This window comes from Callithrix jacchus, chromosome 8 (genome assembly GCF_049354715.1).
Source record: "Callithrix jacchus isolate 240 chromosome 8, calJac240_pri, whole genome shotgun sequence".
NCBI classification, from domain to species: Eukaryota; Metazoa; Chordata; class Mammalia; order Primates; family Cebidae; genus Callithrix; species Callithrix jacchus.
In genome coordinates, this window is record NC_133509.1 from 115,539,165 (window position 1) to 115,557,515 (window position 18,351).

Sequence of the window (18,351 nt, forward strand, 5' to 3'; positions counted from 1 at the left end):
CCTTCCCCTGCCATTTTATCCTTTTCTACTGCTTACTACCACTCATGTCAAATTACTCGTGTGTGTGTATGTGTGTGTGTGTGTGTGTGTGTGTGTGTGTGTACAGGAATGACAGAATTTGAATGTCTCTCTCCAAAAAATTTAAACATAAAATGAGCTCTAGGACAGGACAGGGATTGGTGTTGTTTTTTAATGGGTGGATCTTGAGGAGATCCAGGAATAGGGGCTATATAAACCAGAGACCAACAGGGTGGCATTTGTTATTTACTTAGTAAACAGAAAATTGCTAAGTACCTACTCAGATAAGCACTGGGCTAAGTAGTGGACATCCGGAAAAGTGAAAGACGTGCGAGTTTATTGACGGGTATGATAGGAAATTACAGTTCACTGAAAGGTAAATTTTTGTTTTGAAACCTAAACCCCATAGCTAAATGGATCCAAGAAATTAACAAATACTTATTCGGTTCTGTTGATGATCTTCCCCTTGAAATATTCTTTTACTAAACTTCGTAACACTATGTCTTCCTGAAATTGTTTTCTTTATGTCTTAGATTCCTTTGCAAGATTTTCATTGCTAGTCTGTTGTTTAAATGTTGGTGTTTCCTAGGGTTCTGGCCTAGGATTTCATTTCTTCTCATTCTAAATACAGGGAACCTGCAAGTTCACATTTGCTCTATGACTTTTAGTATCATTCCTATGATATGGACAACAGATATGATGGCATCAAATTCTGCATGTTCCTATCAAATACCTTCTGAGATCCAGACTCATATGAACCTCCCTTAACATTACTACCTGGCATTTCAAAATATCAAAAATTGAACTGATCAGTTTCCTCCTATATCACTGATGAGCAGAACTATCTGTGAAGTTGCCAAATCGAGGAACCCAACGATCATTCTTAACTCCTTTCTTTTTACTTCCTAACAACCAATCTCAAAGTTCCACGGACTTTGTATTCTAAAACACACTAAGAAGTCACCCACTCCTCTTCATGCTCACTGCTACCACTCAATCCAGGTCACCAACATCTGTTGCCAAGAGTCTCACAAATGTCTGCTTAATCAGCCTCCCTGGTTTCAATCTTGCCTGACTCTAATAATTTTTCACTTTACAGCCAGCTGTCTATTTAAAATGCAGATTTATCATATTGTTCTCTTATTTCAAACCCTGATCCAATTTCTCATATACTGAAGGTAAAGTCCAAACTCTTCTATGAGGACCTTTAGATCTCCATCTCCTTAAAAATTCTTATTTTGCTGCCCCTCTCTCAGATGCTACATTCCAACATATTGACCTTTCAGTTCCTTAAACATGAAACTGTGCTCCTACCCTAGGCCTTCCCCTATTCTTTCCATTGCCTAAAACTTTTATCTTCACCGCAAACTTGCCTAGCTAACTCCTAGTTATCAGCCCAACATTGGCTTCCTTTGGGAAGCCTTCTTGGATGGCTTCCCACTCCAGCTCAACCTACGTCCAACTGTACTTAATCCCCTTTTTACTTCCACCAACCTACTCTTACCTATGACACATCAAGAACAGATGTTCTTATGATATGTTCCCACAGTCACTTATACTTTCCCTTTAATACAATTTTTGAGTATTTTATTATAAACACTGATTTCATAGTCTTCACTCGTTGTGATATAGAGGACAAGAAACCATCCAGTATACACAGCCTGCCTTTGTATCCCTAGCACTTGGTAAAGTGGTGTGCAGAGAATTGGTGCTCAATAAGTGTTTGTTTAATAAGTAAATGGAGTACCTCATTTATAGGAAACTAGAAAGGGTTTAGAGCTAAATAAAACACCCCCTACCCCTAAGGAGAATAACATAAAATGCAGAATGTCTGTTATACATAATTATAACATGATAATGAGTAAATAAAATTGACTCCAATTTGGATACATGAGGATTTGCTAACATTGTAAATTGGAATTAAATATTTAGTTCTCCCTTCTGGGATAATCTAATCCACACTAAACACTTCCGGAAGACAGTTTTATGATTTTCTATTACAGATGAGAAAATAGGCACAGCAAAGTTAATTGAGTTATCCAAGGTTACCTAGTGAATCAAAAACAGAGCCAGGTACTATTGTGTCATTGTAGGATTTCAGCCTATATACTTGAATAGAATTCTCCAAACTATTACCTATGACATTCATATGTGAATATAGAAACTCGGGAATACAGGTGCTTCCCCAAGAATTTTCCTCTAGCCTTTAACATTATAGGCTTTCTGTGATAGGCTTCTGTACTCTTTTACATTCTGAGAGTTCCTTCTTTATTCATAATCTAGTGTTAGTATCAGGCACCAGTCACCACTACAAAGTGTCAACATTTAACTCTTCTGCTCTGGGACATTATATTGTACATTCTCCATCTATAAATGTCCATAGCTAGTTGGCTGGTACATTCTATTGCACTGGATGGACATTTCAGTGGAAAATGCTGCCAGTATTTAATAAACATCTGAGAAGCGACATAGGCTATTAAATTTAATGAGATTACTAGTTTCAACATTTGTACTGTGAAAGGAAAAACTAGTTGTGCCGACATTTCAAAAGGCTAGATATACACTCAATAAATATGTTTATGTATGTTATTTTGGGGGCAATGGTAAATGCCACACATAACCACAATGCCTAAAAAAGACTTTCTCAATATACACACTTAATATACAAAGAGCTAGGCTTTTTATAACAAGCATTGCTGATATGAGTTTCACAGAAACAGGAAGGGCAAATATACACTTGAGATTCTTCCCAGCCCCAGACTGGACTAACCAATGCTCTTTGCTTTTTATACCTGAATGTAGTACAAGATGCTAAAATAATCTAATCTGTACAGAACTGCAGCTAACATGTACCACTTTTATTTGGATGTATAAACTATGGTTCATCTGCATTTTCAGATCAATTATACAATTTTCTCTTGATGGATATACCATCAAATAGAAGAATGCCCAATCATAGAACATTTCCCTTGCTCTTTGGACTCTACATGACCTACCTTTCATTTGCCGAAAGCAAACATCTTTACCCTTAAATTACTCAAACCAGCTCATTACATCACTCTCTAGTCTTGCCTTGTAGCTCCAGGTCCATGAAGATCTCTAAATGTCCAAAGTATTTACTGTTCTTAATCCCCAACGTGACATTAAGTGAATTGGTTCTGTCATGGGAATATAACTGATTATGTTTCCCCTAATAAAAACAGACACTTGAGTTACCCATTTGTAAGTTAGTCCAATGTGAAAGGAAGGGAGAACTTCTGTCAGATGCCATCTTAACATCCATTGCTCATATCATGAAAATGTCAATAAAAATTTGAGTGGAATCTTTCTAACACAATTTTCCAGCCCAAGAAATGTGAAGAAATCAGATTAAATTGCCAGGCTGTACAAGGTAATCTTAAGCTCTATTTATATATTAATTGGTTGGTCATTGGTAGATGACACCATTGGTCAATGGGGTCAGAATACTTTTGACTTTTACTTGAAAATGTGGATTCCACGAATTCATCCTCATTCATCTGTCCTGTTTAAAGGGAAAAGACTATGAGAGGATACTGCCTTCATTTCCTAATGCTGCAGTCCCTATTATGCTATACGAAGAAATAAAATTTCCTTTCAGAAGTAGCATAGATGCTGATTTGGCTTTCTGCTTTAGGTAAGTGCTTGCGGAGACTTCTAAAGGAAGCAAATTCCAACTTTACAGTTCTGACATTGTACTTGTCATCCTATTTGCTGTACCAGTGTGAATGTGACAATAATAAAGGATAAAAGAGCAAAAAAACAAATGTTTTCATACCAAGGATACTCGCCCTATTTAAAAATTTACTTTACCTGCAGAGATTCCATTTCTTCATCTTTTCTTTGGGTCTCTTCTAGTAGATCTATAATAAGAAAGTAAAATGCCCATCAAAATGCAATGTAAAAATGAGTTGCCTCTTATCATCAAATGCAATTCAGCCAGTAGCTTGTATAAACTGTTGCCTGAGAAGAGATTTTAATGTTTAAGTGTGAGAAGCAATGTAAAAGAAACATCCTCTGATCCCAACTGATGACATGTGGCAGAGCGCTGGAGCCTGCTAACTCTAAGCTAGCTGAGAAGCCCTGGAAGATCTCTCAGCTTTACCTGACATACCACAGGATGATACCAAATCAAATAAAAATCACCAATACTTTAGGAATTTGGCCTCATGCTTACATAACTCAATGCAATATAAAATCTCCTTTAGAAAAAAAGAAAAGCCTTTTTCTTTTGAAAGAAAAATCAGAAACAAACCATTTTCCCTTAAAATAAGCTCCCAAGCCACGTTCTGCCTCCAGAGTCAATTTTTATCACCAAATTAAAACACCCTGGAATAATAGATGTTATTAATGGAAGTAGAACCTAACTTCATCTATAAAGTCTTATTAATTATCGTTTCACACTGACAGGGTGGGAAGCTGCATTGAAGCTACATTTGACTAAGAGTTTGGCACCATACCAAAGAAATTAGTGGTTGGAAGGGAAGGTTATCAACTGAAGAGAGCTCTGTCTTAATGCATGTATACAGTCACGGTGTCTCAGTGCCCTACATTAATTTATGAACTTGCTATTAAAAAACATATTTTCTGCCTGCAGCTATACCTTGCTGTGCTATGATCTTATTAGATCTCATAAAACCAAAGAAGACTAGGCTGAGTCAGAACTTGAAAGTAACACCTGGTAAGAAACACCTACAGCAGTGTACATTAACATGAGTATCTGCCTTACTCTCTCATTGATACAGCTTACCAAGAGGCTATGTTACATAAAACGAAAATATAAGTTACAGAAGTCTAATATGTATCTCAGAAAGGCAAACTCAAATGTTGGAATAAGTGCTATACTAGATACAGCAGGAAACAGTCAGATAGTGGGTGGCAAAGTCACGCTGACATGTCATAACCGGGAAGGTGACACATGAAAATTTCAAGAGACCTGGCAGATGACAGAACTGATGGCGATGACCCTTTGAGACTACACAGCTAAGAGGGTTACAGAGGAGTGGCAACCAATCTCCTGGAGACACAACATGCCTGGATTAAGGATAAGAGATTGTTTCTATAGTGTATGCTGTAGAGGAACAGCCTTTGGCTCCCAAAACCTCCCATAATCAGGTACATCAAAAAATAAAAAGAGCAGGCCAGTGTTTTAAGGTGTATTCTTAAAGGGGTTTTGATTGGCATATCATGTTCTTTAGCTATAAGATACTGAAACCAACTTAGGGTACAGAAGATTGTTTAAGTGCCCTCAATCATTCCTCTTCCTGCATCTTCACTCATTTGCACTGCAGCCTTGTAGCTACTTCTTTCAAGAGGCCATGCACATGTCCTTTACTTCTTGCATCTGGGCTGGCCTCCTGACTTGATTCGGTGAAGAGAATATAGCTAAAGCTGAAGTGATTCTGTTTTAGTTCGCATCGAGGCTTTAAGAGGCCTCACGCATTGCTACTTTTTTACTTGGAACCCTGTCACTGACATCTGAATAGGCCCAGAACAATCTGCTAGATGAAGACGGGCACATGGTCTAGAACTCTTCCCACCTCTGTCACCCTGCAAGGTGCCCCAGCTGCCAGCCAGCAAATGCGCAGAAGCAGAGTTGCCCAGTCAATCTGAGGATGACTACAGATGACTGAGATGGGTGAGATGGGAGTCCAACTGAGACCAGACAAATCACCCAGCTGAGCCCAGCGTCCACTCCAACTCACAGAACTAGGAGCTAAATCAACGGAATCATGGAGTGGTTTGGTACCCAGGACTTGCCAACTGATAGAAATGAGTTTCTAACTGAATAACATGTATTTAGAGTTTATTAGAAGGATACAGAGGTAACTAATAGATAATATTGGAAAAGAGGATCCCAAATATGAAGGGAATAACAATTAGGGCAGGTCTGGGTGGGTCAAGATGTGGGCAGCATGAGCTAATGAGCATTTTATTCTGGGCTCCCCTAAACTGTGTGTCATTCTACTCAAGATGAAACTTCAAAAAGAGAACAGCTATTGAGCCTAGCTTAGATCTCTTGCCCACTGCTTGGCTAGGGGAAAGTACGGAGTACTTTCATGGATAACCCCAAAAGGATTGGACTAAGAATAGAAAGACTAGTTTCCAAATGCAAAATTAGGGTTCTATAACAGGAGAAGGAAGAATGGACATCATAATGGCCAAAACAACAGATTTCTACACCAACTGGTTTCAGTAAACTGTGTCCTTACCCCAACTCTCTTCAATATTTGTAAGATATAAGATCACTGCTGTGCTCCTATGAGGATGCCACTACTTAGCTCCACTACTTCTGGATATTAGGGGATTTTCAGAGCTGGGCCCTTTGTAATGAATTACGTTGTTTAATGGTGCACTGGAACTGGAGTGATACATAGTGGGGTTCATCAACCACAAAAGAAAACTAATCTTGTTCCTTCAGAGTTAACTTAGTATGGCAACTCCAAACAGCTTAGATAAAACTCACTAGATCAGTAATGAGTATCAGATCTTTTATGCAGCCAAACACAACTCACTCACTTGATAAAATATAAATGGAAAGAAGTCTAGTCTACTCACAGAACTTCATAAAATTATAGCAACTTACAAATTATGTTCTCAGTTTTCTTGAAATATATATGGGTCACACTACTCTTCCAACAAATCTGATGCCAATGACAATGCTTGATTTGGGATGGCTGAATAAAAACAACCAAAGAATTCCTAGAATTGGCATTTTAAATACATACATTTCAAATTTTAAATAAATATTCTCCCTGACTGACCGTCTTGTATAAAGGGTATAAGCAGATACCTGTCTTGATTTTGTTTTGTTTTGTTTTTTTTACCCTTTGAAAACTCCTGTTCCTCTTTTCCAGGTGATTTCCATGAAACTTTCGGTCAAGAGGCCTAACTAACCCTTCCTGCTGCAAAAGTAGGTCGAGACCCAGGCTAGCAAGTAAGAGCATCTTACTGCCCTGAGCATATGAGCTAAGCAACACCAGAGGTGTCCTTTTAGAGGATTAATAGGGATGCCAGGAGAGAAACTATCTCCTTTGAAGCCACAGCTTATATTAGCCTGGTGTTTCGAAGTCTGTATTTTCTATTGTGTTGAAGAAACTTATTCAGCAATGAGGCTGGTGAAGAAGAAATGAGAGCCAAGAAAAAGAGAGAGAACTGCTTGAGGACTACACCCTTGACTGATGCCACAAACCTCCTTCTAATCTTTTCTTTTCTTTTTCTTTTTGTTGTGAATACTGACAGTTTTACTTCTTCCATCTGTCTTTATGCCTCTCCCCACCCTGTTTCTTTCTCTCTCTCTCTCTCTCTCTCTCTGTTTCTCTCTCTCTCTCTCTCTCTCTCTCTCTCTCTCTGTGTGTGTGTGTGTGTGTGTGTGTGTGTGTGTGTGTGTGAATTCTTTGGCAAGGATCGTTAGTACAATAATGGATAGAAGTAGTGATAGTGGGTAGTGTCCTTGTTTTGTTCCATTGTTTTATCATTGTTTTTTGTTAATAAACGTTTTCAGTTTAAGAAAATTTACTCCAGTTCTTGTTTGCTGATTTGTTTTTGTTTTTTTGAGACAAGGTTTTTGTTTTTGTTTTGTGAGACAAGGTTTTTGTTTTTGCTTTTTGAGACAAGGTTTTTGTTTTTGCTTTTTTTGGGATAAGGTTGCCCTTGTCTCTGTTGCCCAGGCTGGAGTGGAGGTGGTGCAGTCATGGCTTACTGTAACCTCGAACTCCTGATCTCAAGCAGCCCTCCTGTCTCAGCCTCCTGAGTAGCTGGGGCTACAGGCCCTTGCCACCACACCTGGCTTGCCCAGCTAATTTCTGTATTTTTAATAGAGACAGGGTTCAACCATGTTGGCCAAGCTGGTCTCGAACTCCTTAACTCAAGTGATCCACCTGCTAAAGCTTCCCAAAGTGCTGGGATTACAGGCATGAACCACTGCGCCCTACTGAAAAATTCTTCAACAAAATATTAGCAAGTCAAATCTAGCAGTATCTAGAAAGGAAAGCCCATTATAACCAAGTTGAGTTTATCTCAAAAACTGCAACTTGGTTCAATATTCAAAAGGAATCAGTGTAGTTCACCACATTAACAGAATAGATGGCGGGGGAGGGGCGGGGATTGTATCAATAGTGTCTTTGTCTTAGACCATTTTGTGGTTTTTTTTTGAAAGAGAGAAAGAGAAAAAAAGGAATGAAGAAGAGGAAAAAAGGAAGAGCAGGAGGGAGAGAGAACGGGAGTGTTGTTTAGTAGTCTTTTTTTCTTAAATTAGCTTTAGTTGGATTATTGCCATTTTTTAAAGTCTCTAGGGATGTGGTGATACTAAACCCTCTTATCTCTATTCAGAAACCTAGAGAACTTAAGAGTTGAGAAGAACTTTTAGACCATCTTAAAATGTTTCAGCCTATAACAAATATACAAAGACATAAGACTCAAAGAAATGCAAATGGTCTGGCTGAGTTCACCAGTCCCTTTAAGAGCTTTGCTCTCCTATCATCCTGCTCTGGCTAATCATGCTCTCATTTGTACCGCTCAACACTGAATTGCACTCTTCTTCATAACGTTACTTAAAAATAAAATACACACTTGTTTGTATTCTTCTGACCTGCTTTAAAAGTTCTCTGATGTCAAGTCACCAATCAGGGCATCCATGACTTTCTTTTTTAGACAGGGTCTCACTCAGATGCCCAGGCTGGAGTGCAGTGGCAGGATCTCGGCTCACTGCAACCTCCGCCTCCTGGTTTCAAGTGATTCTCCTGCCTCAGTAGCTGGGATTACAGAGGCCCACCACCACGCCCGGCTACTTTTTATATTTTTAGTAGAGATGGAGTTTCACCACGTTGGACAGGTTGGTCTTAAACTCCTAACCCCAAGTGATCTGCCTGCCTTGGCCTCCCAAAGTGCTAGGATTCGAGTCGTGAGCCACTGTGCCCAGCCAGTCTGTATCTTTACATCCATGTTCTTAACTACTGCCTTTCTATCTTTGATATTTAACTTGGAGCCCCAAAATTGCTCACTCCACCCACATCAGTGCTGTATGCCACTGCTTGCTCATTAGGTGCATTGTTCAAGCACATGCATTTGCAATGATGAACAAAGTTATTAACCTGTGCTGAAGAAATATGGCTACTGGGCATTGTTGAGAAGCACCACTCTACTGCAAATAGAAAAACATGAGAGAATGTAGGTGAGACCTCTAGATAGCTGAAGTGACTTAATACTGTGATAACTGAGTGTGTTTAGTACCCCTCATTATAATGAACGATCTTGTTTGTTCTTATTAGCACGGAAAAAGCTGAAGGGCTGCTCTGCTCCCTTGCTTACCACTGACCCCGTGTTTTCTTTTATTACTCTCTGGTTTGCTGTTTCATACAAATAGCAATACCATGCAAATTGCTGTGGTAAAATTTGCTTCCATCATCATTCGTTAATGAAAGATCTTTGGTGAAAAGGGCAGCAGACTTGTGTATTTTCCTTGGATTGGTTCCAATTTTTTAAATGAGCTGATATTAACTCATTATGACATAAAGTCATTAGAGGGAGAAAATATAAAAAGCATAGAAAAAAGCAGAACGTTATGGATGAGAATAGGATAATCCAGCTGTCCTGTTTTGTTTCCATTTTACAGTTCTCTGCCACACTTAGGGTTAATATATCATGACTATGTTTCTGACTAAGATAGTTTTATATGTCTTCCTTTGCAGTCTTTGCAACCAGTGATCTGGCTGGTTAAGGAGGTTTGACACTTTTTAATGTTGATTCTGGTTTCTGGTATCCAAGAGGCAGATAGATCATTTATTTATAAACGGTGAATCATGTCCAGGTGTGTATGAGCAACACATCCATCTAGTAACTCGACCCTTCCTAGGAAGACTGAAGATCAAATTGAGAAATGACTATTTTTTCCTTTAACCATTCCTATAAAATGCCTCATTCATATTATAACTCAGCCCAGATGATAATGGAGAGAAAGTTACAGAAACAGGGGCTTCTGACATAGCAACATTTATAACAGCACTGGACAGAGTAACCTTGACAGCCGAATATGCTGAGTTACTGATTGCAGTTTAGATAAAAGCATTTAGCTCTGGTTCTTATAACTCACTGTAATTCAGTGCTCCTGTTCGTGTTACTCTGTGTGTCCTGACATTTATCAAAAACAATAGATAACACAAATTTTCAAAATAATTCAATATTTTATTAAAAAGTAAATTTATGCTATTTCTATTCGTGAATGGTATTCATAGAATTTCACATGATGAAATTCATCAAATAAAGCAGCACACTACAACCCTTAAGAGCCTATAAATGATGGACTCAGCCGTCTATCATTCCATTCCAGATACCCAAGACATTAGTTACATGATAATGTCCGATTTCTCTTTTTCTTCCTTAGATAATGGCCAGTTTCTCTTTTTCTTCCTTAGCTACCCAGTTATTGGAAGCATTGACATTTTAGAGACAAAAGTGAACACAGAAATAATCTAATCCTAGGGTTGCTTTTTTTCCCTAAAGAAGTATAATTCTGTCTTATAAGTGAAATCATATATACTTTCTAATGTAAATTATTAACAGGTAAAGTATTAAAGGTAAATTATTAACAGGTAAAATCTGTTAATTAAAATTATTAACAGGTAAAAATCTGAGAAAGAGTTACTTTCAAGGAAACAGAGGTGGAAGGCTTAGGGGCCAGCCTGCCAAGCTCCTATCTTGGGGTAGACCCCTGTGGTGGCATGGTGAAGCTGCAAAGCTCCCAATTATCCTGACTGAAAGCCACTGATCTAATCTAACGTCCTGACACAGTGGAGGACTGAGTTCCGAGTTCAAATGCCTCCGTTAGTGTCACATAGCTAGTTAATGGTGCATTTATCTAAGCCCAGGGCTTTTGAATTGGAGCAGGGTCCACAAAAGGGACAGCCCTGCTTTGACTTTCAAGACACAATATTCCAAGTTCTATTGTCAATGCCTATATATTTTCTCTCCAAATAGAAACAAAGGAAAACCTCGTTAAAGCACCTGTGTAACATCAATAATCTGTGGGAAGACCTACAGTTACCAACTGTCCACATTGAAATTCCCGCCTTGGGAGATGACACTCAAAAATGTGGCTGTGATGGAAAGCAAATACCTAGACACTTGAGAAAGCAGTTCTTTCAGCAAGGTATATTCAATATACAGCATACAGAGATTTCACGAAATCAATCAGCAACACAAAATCTGTTTCAATGAATGACAGTTAACTAGTTCCTCAGCTTAATATAACATTTGCCAGCAAATATTTTCCCTATTTTATTACACTAGTTTAAAAAAAAAAAAAAAAAAAAACCAGAAAGTATAACAATATGATTATATTAGCTCAAAAACCTAAACAACAATCAAATGTTTTGGGCTTTCAGTTAATATATGTTTTCTATATATTAAAATAATGCTTGGTATAAGAAGCATTATATATGTATTGGCTCCCATTATTATTTTTTTCAAAATCACTCTTAAATATCTCTGCTAAAATCAGGAAAATATGTGTAAAACAGCCAGCTGCAATTTAAAACAAACAAGCAAAAAAGGCCTATTAGTAAACTGCTTTGAGACGTCATCCATTATAAGCAGCTTAGAACTCTGCCATATCTACTGCCACCCACTGGTACATATCTGGATATACTACGGGTTAAGCGTTTTCTCATCCGGTCTTACCACAGAAAACACACAGGTTAAAACGAAGAACAACATTCAAAAAGTATGGCTATTCCTTGTGGTTTGTCTCAGACACTGAAACAACATGCTGGTCTACAGATGGAGCCCAACTGGTCCAATAAATGAAAGGTTTATAGTCCACTGTCTGTCTTCGGTATGCGGTAAAACATCCAAATACAGGTACTCATGTTTTTCTTTGATGTTAATTCATTTTTGGTGAAACTTTCCACTCTGACAACCTTAGAGATTTAAAACCTCTTGCCACAAATGGCTACAGTACAGAAAATAGCACAATAATCTACCCCATTCCACCTCATTCTTGGGTCTGGCACTGAGAAACATCCAGATATAGAATGAAAGTTCTGGCTTAGTCGACTATTAAGTTTTTTGTCCTTTCTACGGTAACACAAGCAGAGAAAGTAAGAACACATTCATTAGGAAATACATCACGGTTCTAAATTAGCCTATGAGGTGTCTTGGCCAAAATGAGCAAGAGAAGTTTATGATGTATGGTAAACATTATTTCAAGAATAAGTTTATCATATGATGAAATCCAGGCATAAAATCATTTTTATTCTCGTATGCACTCTGAATTACATGCACCTAATGGAGAGTTTGCTTTGATTTAAATTACTTAGGCTGGGAGACAGTTTAGCCTATGCTTTGTTCTTGTTCTAGACTCATAAGGTCAACTGGGCATATATTTTTGGGGCCTACAGAAGTGCTGTGTATTTGGCTTACTCCTTGATCACCTCTTCTTACAGAAGCTACAAAAGTTTGTGCTGGTTTCTTGAGGTGCCTACTGCTGAACCAGATCTAGGCTTTTCAGGCCTTATGGATAGCTGGGTTTACTCTAGATCAAAATGAAATTCAAATTTTTCAGTGAATTTTTTTCTAGCTTCTGTAATTCTTACATTCTAAGTGTAAAACATGACTCAGAAGTAGAATAATGTTATGACATATATCAGTGATGTGCACTTAGTTACAGAGTACAGCTCAGTGTCAAACACCAACTGTTTCCTCTGGCAATTCACACACAGACGGCATGTACCCCTGTATTTATATCTGGTACATCGCAATGTAAATATTTCCTGGGCTTCAGTAGAGACCATTTATTTCAACTTATTCCTCATAAATATCAGTATTTTCTACCAAAGTTGGCCTAGTATAGTGATATATTTCCTCAGGGAGATAAATGATCAGAGAGAGTTTTAAGGTGCATATGATATAAACACAAAAGCAAAACATCTGACAATAAAGGAAATATAACTTTAAATTTTGAAAAATTTTGAAATTTAAATCTTCAGTTTTAAACCTGATTGGTCAGAAAACCTTAAACTACTAAAAGAAGGTCAAGTTCAGACATATGGTGTTTAATTGTTGTCCCGCCCCCTCCCACTTTGTCATTTTAGAGATTAATTATTACAGCTCAACTCTATTTAAAGTGTGTTCATCTTACAAAATCCTTTCCTTACAAACTTAATGTTAAGATTTTTACATAAAAATATTATCTTTTCATTCAATGAACTTTTTTAAAAAGCGTGGAACTTTTACTGAATTTTAGAAATAGTTTTGCTATACCTCCAGTTGGGCAGATCACTTAAATCCTCTTTGCCTCAGTCTCCTCATCCACAAAGCTTCAAAACACATTGAGTCTTATCTCACTTCATGAAGTAGTCATGAAGAATAAAACAGGATAAGAAAGAAAGTGTAGATTAAGTCAGTTAATCAGATATTTTTAGTATGAAGATAATCCTTTATTAACCATGTGGGTCCAATGTAATCAAATGACACTGAAAAAGTCTCAACTGGTCCTTGCTGACTTTGAAAATAAAGGAAGAGGGGCATGAGCCAAGGGATGAAGGAAACCTCTAGAATCTGGAAAAGGCAAGAAAACAGACTCTTTAAGAGCCATCAAAGAGTAAGGCAGCCCTGTTGACATCTTGATTTTAGCACAGTGAGATCCATTTTGACTTCTGACCTCCAGAAGTGTGTTATTTAAGTCACTAAATTTGTGGTAATTCATTCTAGCATTAATAGAAAATCAATACACTTAACTTTCTTTAAGTGATAAATTCAACTCTAAGCAAATTTAAGGATTCATAATATCTACTCTCACTTCCAGTATCTGGTAATCAAAATGTACTATACATGGTATCTGGCATGCCACATTCTGCAAAAGTCTGGTGAAGAAACCATGACAAGGTAGGAACAGTGAAGACAAGGTCTTTCATGGCAAAACTTGAATGGAACATGTCATAAGCTGTGACTCCAAAATGTTAGTTTCCTCAGTGAAAGAGTCATGCACACCTGCTTTTAGCTCCTCAAAAACTTCTTAGTGAGTTGTTTAAAATTATCCCCACTTCTGCACCCAGGCTGGAGTGTAATTATGTAGACCAAGCTATTAAGTTTAGTCATCCCTATAAAAGGCATGTGCTGATACTCACATTCAAGGTACACTTTGGTATGCAATAACCCAAGGGTATGAACTGTTTACCACTATAGCCTCAGTACCTGGCAAATAGTATTTCTCTAAGTATTTTTTTAAAATGATGATGTCTGCAAGAAACTCGTTAATAACTATCTGACACGTAATATGATGTCATCTACCAGAATGTAGATGCCAATAAATTAGTTCAATATTATATCTTAAAAATTTTTTTTCTGGACTGAATTTGAAAATACAGGTAACAAGCATTTTACCATTCTCCTTCACACAGTGGAAAATAATGAGAATTCAGGAATCTGCTTCACATATAAAGAACAAGTTCAGGAAGATACCCAGTGAGTAGCCAGTAAGGAGACACAAGAATGAGCAGCTGCAGCATGGCTTGGAGTCAACCTGTGTTGTGCTGAAGCAATGAAATGAGTCCTCACAGAACTGGGTATTTATCTTGAGATGGCAAGCAGGTGTTTACACATATGAAAATTTCCACATTTTGACAAGAGACATAACTCTTGGATTGAAGAACCTATGTGAACCGCAAAGAAGAGAAACATAAGGAAACCCACATGAAGATACTTTATAGTCAGAATTCTAAAAGCCAAAAACAGAACAAGTTTGAAAGCAGTAAAAGGGAAACAACACCTTAGTTATAGGGAGAAACAATTAGAATAATAGTGAAATTCTCATTAGAAACCACAGAGGTCATTTAAAAAGTCACATTTTTTAAAAGTGCAAAAAAGCAAAACTGACAACCCAGAATCCTATATCTAGTGAAAATACTGTTTAGGAATAAAGGTGAAAGGAAGACATTTCCAGGAAGACAAATTAAGATAATTTATTGCTAGCAGACCTATCCTAAAGAATGACTAAAAGAAATTCTCTAAATAGAAATGACATGATAAGAGAAGGAATCTTAGAAGAGGAAAATAGAAAGGACACAAACAAAAATATGAATACATATAATAGACTTCTTTTGAGTTTTCTAAATTATGTTTGATGATCGAATCAAAAACTGTAACAATATCTTATGTGGTCCTATAAGTATGTAGAGGAAACATTTAAGATTAATAAACAGGAAGGGGCCGGGCGTGGTGGCTCAAGCCATCCCAGCACTTTGGGAGGCCGAGGCGGGTGGATCACGAGGTCAAGAGATCGAGACTATCCTGGTCAACATGGTGAAACCCCGTCTACTAAAAATACAAAAAAATTAGCTGGGCATGGTGGCGCATGCCTGTAATCCCAGCTACTCAGGAGGCTGTGGCAGGAGAATTGCCTGAACCCAGGAGGCGGAGGCTGCAGTGCCGAGATCGCGCCATTGCACTCCAGCCTGGGTAACAAGAGCAAAACTCCGTCTCAACAGATAAAAGAGAAAGAAAAGAAAAGAAAAAAAATAAACAGGAAGGGTAAAACAATGTAAACAGAGAAACTTTCTACATTTCAATTTGGTAAAATGATGATATTGTGATACCACATACACTGTGATAAGCTAGGTATATAATACCCAGAGGAACTACTGAAAGCTTATACAAAGAGTTTTACTGAAAAACACATGATAAATCAAAATGTAATTCTAAAGACTATTCAAACAACTCGAAGGAAGGAAGGTGTATTGGTCTGTTTTCACACTGCTAATAAAGACATACCTGCGACTGGGTAATTTATAGAGGAAAGAGTTTTAATGAACTCACAGTTCCACATGGCTGGGGAGGTCTCACAATCATGGCAGAAGGCCAAGGAGGAGCAAAGTCACATCTTGCAGAGTGGAGGGCAAGAGAGCTTGTGTAGGGGAACTCCGTTTATAAAACCATCAGATCTCATGAGACTTATTCACTGTCACCAGAACAGCATGGGAACAACCTGCCCCCATGATTCAATTACCTCCCACCATGACCCTCCCATGACAAGTGGAAATTATGGAAGGTTTCCACAATTCAAAATGAGGTTTGAGTGGGGGCAGAGCCAAACCATATCAGCAGTAGAGGTGTTGGGGGAAGTGGGGGTGGAGGAAGAGAAAATACAGAACACAGAGGAAAAAACAAACCAAAAGGCAGACTTAAATCTTAACATATCAATAATTATATTATATAAAAATGGCTTAAATACACCAATTAACAGACAGAGATTGTAAAAGCGAATTTAAAAACATGCCCAATTTTATGCTATCTACAGAAAACTCACTAAAGTGTAATGATATAGGTATTATATCATGAAAGTAAAAAAAAATCATGCAAATATTAATGAAAAACAAGAATGATCGAATTCAAAATTAGAGACTTCAATATTACACTCTCAACAACTGATAGAAATATTTTGCAGAAAACCATCAAGAATATACAGAAGTATAATAGAAAACCTATAAATACTTAGAAACTAAATAAATCCTTCGAAATAATCCATCAGTCAAAGAAAATGTCTCAAGGGAAGTTTAAAAATACCATGAACAGGATAAAAATGAAAACATCTAGGCACAGTGGTTCATGCCTATGATCCCAGAGCTTTGGGAGGCTGAGGCAAGAGGATCACTTGAGCCCAGAAGTTTGAGACCAACCTGAGCAACACAGTGAGATCCCTTCTCAAGAAAAAATTTTAAAATATGATTAGCTGGGTATAGTGGCTTGCACCTATAGTCCTAGCTACTTGGAAGGCTGAGGCAGAAGGATCACTTGAACCCAGGATTTGGTGGCATATCGCTGGTTGGGCCATTGCAGTCTAGTCTGAGTGAGAGTGAGACCTGTTCTCTAAAAATAAAGAAAAAGAAAAAAAAATCACAAAAATATTACATATCAAAATTTGTAGGATAAAGCTGATGCAGTGCTGAGAGGAAAATTTATGAAACTAAATGCATGCATTTGAAAGGAGGAAAAGTCTCAAATGAATACTCTATGCTCTCACTTCAAGAACCTTAAGAAAAACCCAGCAAGCAGAAGTAATAAGATCAGAACAAAAATCAATGAAATTGAGAACAGGAAACAATAGAGAAGAAGAAGAAAAAAAATCAATGAAACAATGAGCTGGTTCCTTACATAGTTCAATAAAATTGACAAATCTTAACCAAGATTGATAGAGAAAGAGAGAGGGAATAGAGTACAAGGGAGGGAGAAGAGAAAACACAACTATCAAAAGTAGGAATAAAGATATTACTATAGATCCTGCTGATATAAGAAGGATTTTAAGGAAAACCTGCAAACAACTTTTCAAATATAAATTTCAAAATTTAGAAGATATGGAACACAAAATGCCATAACTTACCAAATGTAAAATACCTAATTTAAATAGCCTTATAGCTATTTAGAACAATGAATATGTAATTCTAAAACTCCCAGAACAGAAATCTCCAGCTCTGATGGTTTCACTAGTAACTTTTACCAAATGTTTAGAGAAGAATTGGTACCAGTTTTTATAATCTCCTTCAGAAAACAGAGGAAAATGGAATATTTCCGATTTATTTTATTTAGCCAATTTTACTCTGATACCAGAAACATATAGACAATTGCTCCCCCAAAAACAAAGAAAGGATAAAAAAAACTGCAGCTTTCTCCTGAGCATAGAAGAAAAATCTTTTTTAATAATTAGCAAATAGAATTTAGCAACTTTTAACAAAAATTATATAACATGACCACTTGCATTTATTTTAGGGATACAAAGTTGGTTCAGTATTCGAAAATCAATGTAATGCATCATCTTGGCAGGCTGAAGACATAAAAAAAAATCACAGGAGCATATCAATCAATGAATAACAAGTATTTGACAAAATTCACTGAACATTTATGATAAAAATAAACTCAGATAAAGGAACTAGAAGGGAATTCCTCAGCTACAAAAAAACCCCATGGCTATTATTATACTAAATGATAAAAGACTGAAATGTTTTCCACTTAAGATGAGAAATAAGCAAGAATGTCTCCTCTCACAATTCTATTCATCATAGTACAAGAAGTTCTATAATATAATGAAGAAAAGAAACTAAAGGCTTAGAGATTGGAAGAAAAAAAGTGTCCCTATTTACAGATAGCATGATTGTCATCATTTAAAAAATTCCAAAGAATCAACAAAACAATAAAAACCCACTTCTTAAAACCAGTAAGTGAGTTCAGCAGGGTCGCAAAATACAAGAAAAACATACAAAAATCTATTATCTTTGTATATATTAAAAGTGAACATGTGGATGTCAAAATTTAAAGTTATTATACCAT

General features: G+C 37.1%; 1 protein-coding gene across 12 annotated transcripts in view; it reads right to left on the bottom strand.

Annotated features, from left to right (window-relative positions):
- CEP128 (centrosomal protein 128) overlaps positions 1-18,351 on the bottom strand; it is a 449,218-nt gene that overhangs the window by 77,605 nt on the left and 353,262 nt on the right. For all 12 annotated transcript variants that reach the window (XR_013521735.1, XM_078336006.1, XM_035261203.3 and 9 more), the window contains one exon: positions 3,850-3,899. Coding sequence is in view for 11 of the 12 variants with exons in the window: in XM_078336006.1 (XP_078192132.1) it covers positions 3,850-3,899 (50 nt within the window). In the remaining variant the exon portion in view is untranslated. The remainder of the gene's footprint in view (positions 1-3,849; positions 3,900-18,351) is intronic.